The 5,154-nt window shown below is 42.3% G+C and overlaps 1 protein-coding gene across 1 annotated transcript in view; it reads right to left on the bottom strand.

The window, feature by feature from the left end:
• The window catches only part of CTDSPL (CTD small phosphatase like), a 48,511-nt gene extending 44,249 nt beyond the window's left edge, over positions 1-4,262 (bottom strand). The window contains exon 1 of the mRNA XM_027898807.1: positions 4,256-4,262. Within this exon, the coding sequence (XP_027754608.1) occupies position 4,256 (1 nt within the window). The 5' untranslated portion in view covers positions 4,257-4,262. The remainder of the gene's footprint in view (positions 1-4,255) is intronic.
• Positions 4,263-5,154: the final 892 nt, after the last annotated feature.

Raw genomic sequence — 5,154 nt, forward strand, 5'->3', positions numbered from 1 at the left:
AAAAAAAAAAAAAAAAATTCTGGAAGATATTTAATAATAATTTGTTAAATACTCAGGTGGGAAGGCGAAGGAGAAACAAACAAATGGAAACAGGAGCAGCACACGGGGTCAAAATGGCCGGATCTCCGCGTTTGTCAGTCACGGCTGATCCCCTCTGGCAGCGGGAGAGGATCCCAGTCGGGATGGCGAGGAAGCAAATGTAAACAAGCATGTGTTTATAGAGCAGAAATATGTACAGCATCCGCTCGGGCTGTGCTTACGTGGGACATGGTGGGAAAGGCAGAAAAGAACAACTTGCTCAACCCCGAGGAGTTCCAGTGCAGGAAAGGCAGCAGGCGGCACCTGGAGCCATCGCACAACCAGAGCACTCGGATGTCTGCCTCCTCGCTCACTAATTCAATTCAAAGTTGGTTTAATAATAATATCCAAAAAAAGCGCCTTTGAACCAATGCTGATTGAACAACAGAGAGTGATAAAGCTAAAGAAAAGCCCTTTGGGAGAATGTGCTTTCTTGTTACTCGTGGTATGAATGGACAGACGGACGGACGCACACAGGGGGCTCTGCAGCCCAAGGTCGCGTTTTCCTCAAGAAGTTACGCCATGAAATCAGTGTAAGTTACTGAAAAAGCTGTAAAATCCCCTTTTTCTGTGCTCCACAGGCACCACACAGTGTGTAAAACACCGAGGTCCTCACCTGCCGCACAGCTTTTACCCAATCCATTAACTTTTCAAGACAAACAGAGATGCAAACCTGAGGGATATTGCTGGACATCAGACCTATAATGAGCTCATTTCCTTATCAAGTTTGTTCAGTTCAATAAACACACGTTTACAAGGGTTTTAACGGGGTTTTCTTTCCTCCCAATGGCCAAATTCACAACCTGAAGCTGTGAAATTAAGCAGAGCTTTTTCCAGCCTCCTGCCACACACAGGTTGACTCGAACGTAGGTGACAGTTTTAGTTCTCTTTTTTTTTGAGTTGAAAAGTTTAAGTCAATGGTGCACCAAACCTAAAGGCAGAAGAAATTCCTCTAATCTCTCCCCCTATCCCACCCCAAAACCCACCACATCTCCAATTAAAGTCTTAGAAAAACCTTGCTCATCTGAGGAGAATAAGCTTAATTTAATTTTCCTAAATATAGCCCTAAGATGTTCCCATAGAGACAGCAACATTCTCTACGGTACTTTGTGCAGCAAATACTTCAGTAAGACATCAAATCCAAAGAATTAGTCTATTTTTGCAAGCTCTCTCTTCTCTTTCCTAGGAACAGCTCTTCTCCAACAAATTCCTGTTGCAAAAATGTGTTAAAGGGTGTTCCTTTGCAGGGAGAAGTTTTGTTTCTCCATTTCTCCTCATGAATTTTTCATACACTCCCTGGGGATATTTTGGGACAGGCTACAGTTCTAATTCCTGCCAGGGAAATCACTCATCCAAAGTTTGCTCCCCAAAAGAATACATCCCTAATAGCTAAAAACAAACTAGGACACCTTTTTCTCTGCAGCTCCTTTGATGCCTATTTCCATTCCCCACTTATTTCTCCAAAGCCATTGCTAGTTTGTGGATATTCACTGCAGATCTCAAAAGCTTCACCCTGTGTGAAAGCACCCATGTAAAACAATGGTGTTTCTGCCAACACGTTTTACAGGACCAAAGCCATTTTTATCATATAATTTCTGGAAAAGATTTTGTCCTAATGGAGTTCAGAACGTGCATGACTAACTATGAAACATTTACCTTCTTTCTTTGGAAGAAAAATAGAGGTGGCTTAACTTCAAAAAGACATCGACTTTAACAGAGTTTTAGTTATTTGGTATGATTACTGTTTTTCTTCATTCTTCCCCGCCCTTCCCCAAATTTCTCTACATTATAAAACCCAGATACAAAGGAATAAAGAGGAATCCCACTCATCTGGAAGAGGAAACTTTATCTGAATCACTGTATTATCTGTGCTTTGTCATTATTATAACTTAAAAGTAACAGCAGTTTTTAATAACTAAAAAAAGCTCTTAAAATCCATTTACAGGCACCATACACAGCGAGCAGCACTTAGCAGGTTACCTGAATCCAGAGCAAAACAAAACCATCAGATTTTGCTTATAAACTTATGTGTTGCATCTTTAGCTGCAGGGATTTCTCAAGGAGCAGCCCAGGTTATACTGGAGCATCTGCTGGGACAGAATCCAACTTGGAGAAATTGTTGCCAAAATAATTTCTTCTCCAGCTTTAGCTTCCATGGAGCAGATTTTACCCAATCTTGGACTACCCTTCATAAAGTCTTTTTTTTTTTTGTTTTTTAAATACTTGCAATATTTATGGACATGTAATACAAGTGCCTATTACAGAGAGAAGAAAATGTAGTTTTGTTTGTTGCCTTTTTTCCCCTCAAGCTGTTGCATCCGCCCTCACCAGTTAAACTGATCAAAATTCTCTCCAGCTTAGGTTTTCAGGAAAACCTACACATATTCTGTGACTATTTTAAATCTAAAGTAATTACAATATCAACCACTGCGGGTTTTCAGTTCAATGGAAGTGTCACCTGCGGAACAGAAGCTCTGCCAGGTATCTCTGACAAAAATTTGAAGCTGTAACAGAGCATCTATTGTTACACACTAAGTAAAGAAGTGAGGAAAAAACCCCACAGAAGCACATTGTAAAGTCTCATTAATAATTTGCTAAAATATCTCACTGGTGCTGCATGAGCCCTCTCTCTCCTTGGCTTTCAAACTCCAGGGGTTTTTTTAATATTAACTGTATTTTCAACTGATCCCAAGAAATAGGTTGGAAAATATTCAATCCAAGCTCTTCTGACCTTGTACTTTGGACTCAAGATAATTTTACCCATTCAGCATTCCCAGACCATTAAAAGCAGCACATTCCCACCTGGAAACATGATATTCAGAAAGCTAAAACTAGATTAGGAATGAAACAAAAGATACAGGAAACTGCAAGCTTTGTATGATAAAGGAACTACAGTTTTGACAGGAAAAAAAAAGGGGGGGGGGGGCATCAAAACTTGATGAACTTCCAGCAATTCCTTTCTAGAACAAAGACACAGTTTATTCCTCGTTGAGAAATTCAGCAAATAAGAAAGATTAATTTATTTTATTTTACTAACAGGAGGGGATTTTTTAAAAAAAAAAAAAAACAACATTTTGGTGCCTTAAACAAGTACTTAAAAGCCTCAGCCCAGCTGACAATTCAGCTGCAGGTTGGAACAGCTGCAGACACGTTTAATTGCTTCTCCAAATACCCAGGATGTCAAGTACTTTTGACCTATTTGAAATATCCTAAACTTTGTACCAAAGGAATGCACAGGATTTTAATGCCCATGCTCTGACTTCTGACAATCCTGCAATGCTGAAAGCAACCCACTTGCTGTTTTACAGAGAAGTCAAGGGAAAGCCTGAGTGCTGTACGGTAACTAATAATTATGTTAAATAACCAGTGTCTTCAGCTCTACACGTTTGGAAAAGTTAAAAATAAACTGTTTCCTTAATTGTATCAAGAAAAACAAACAAACAAACAAAAACAGTACAGTAATTTTTTGTTGTTTACTGGAGCAAAAATGGTATTTGTAATTATGTGGATACGTTCTACAACTCCCACTCCTGTTATCCCCACACAAAGGCCATGTATTGTCCTTACCAAAGGTAGTCTAAAAGAAAGTAAAAATAGCACCTGAGCCCATTAACAAAATTAAAACTCTTCCCCAGCTTCTTTGGAATGTGCCTCTGTGCTAATTTTAAGAGAGAACCCAGGCATGAGGCAACAGAAATCATTCTAATTTTGCATCTTGCCCAAGTCCCAGCCTCTCTCAGCCTATATACCTACCAAAGCTGTTTATGCAGAATATTTCAGATCAGCTGGTCACTGTCCCCTCCCCTCCTCCCCAAAACAAAACAACTCTCAATAAAGCTCTTTTCTTCAGCACTGATGCAGTGGCAGGGGTGAGCAGTGTATTTAGTGTGCCATGACGCAATACCATCCCCACTGCTTTGTATCCTTTTTGGGATAGAAGAGCCAGAATTCCACCATTTACATTAGATTGTGGAATCGTAGGATGGCTTGGGCTGGAAGACACCTTAAGGATCATCTCATTCCAACCCCCTGCCATGGGCTGGCACACCTTCCACTAGCCCAGGTTGCTCCAAGCCCTGTCCAACCTGGCCTTGAACACTTCCAGGGATGTGGCATGAGATCTTACAGTGCTGTTGTTCTCAGAACTAAAGAAAACCAGGTCTTCCAGAGCATTTACTCTTAATCTCTTCGGTAAGTAGGAGCCTTCTCTCGTTACCAGCACTTGTAAAAGCAGAGGGAGAGAAGCAGCTGATGAGCTCACAGAGGAGCCCGGACCACATGATGGATCCAGCACATTTACTGCACTCAGGCTTAGATGGGAAATCCCAGGCATAAGGACCCACAAATGTGAACTCATATTAATATAAGTTTGTACCTACCCAAGCACTTAAAAAGCCATCTTGAGGATGTGCCCCTTCTCCCCTCACACGGATAACAAGCTCTCAGCTTAATGGAGCCCGTAAGAACCAGCATTGCTCCTCCTCAGCCACTTCACCCTCCCTGAGCTGCTGTCACCCACTCAGCCTCTGCCCATCTCCAGTTCAGGCGGCTGCACCGACTCTGCCAGCAGGTGTTCACACAACCACCCCCCCAGTAACCCAAACTGAAGGGAAGAAGGGCACAGCAACAACAAATTCTAACCGAAACCCCTCTGTGGACCCCCAGCTGCGAGCAGCAAACCTGCGCTGAGCAAAGCGGCGCCTGGCACAGTCACACCTGCACAGCTGGGCGTGTTGTTTACCCCTGATAGCTTTCAAAAACCCCTTTTGGCCCGGAATAATAAGTATTGTGTCCTGCACTACACGGCACAAGCGATTTTAAAAGCTTTTGGCTGAGCGCTATCGGTTTGGGCAGAGCCTCTCCCTGCCCATTTGGCTCCTTCTGCCCAGCCCCAGCACATTCAGTGAATTACTAAAATCTAAACAGACTCTGCATTTGAATTGATCTCCCAAAGCTGCCCAGAGCTCCTGCAGGAAAGCTCTGTATGCGCTGGCACGCCTGCTGCAAAGCAAGATAAATACCTGGCACCCCTCCTGCTCCTCCATAACCAAAATGAGGACAAATAGCTGCATTATT

The sequence above is a fragment of the Empidonax traillii genome, unplaced genomic scaffold, assembly GCF_003031625.1.
Source record: "Empidonax traillii isolate 1590-97213 ecotype Southwest subspecies unplaced genomic scaffold, ASM303162v1 scaffold624:size695616, whole genome shotgun sequence".
NCBI lineage: Eukaryota > Metazoa > Chordata > Aves > Passeriformes > Tyrannidae > Empidonax > Empidonax traillii.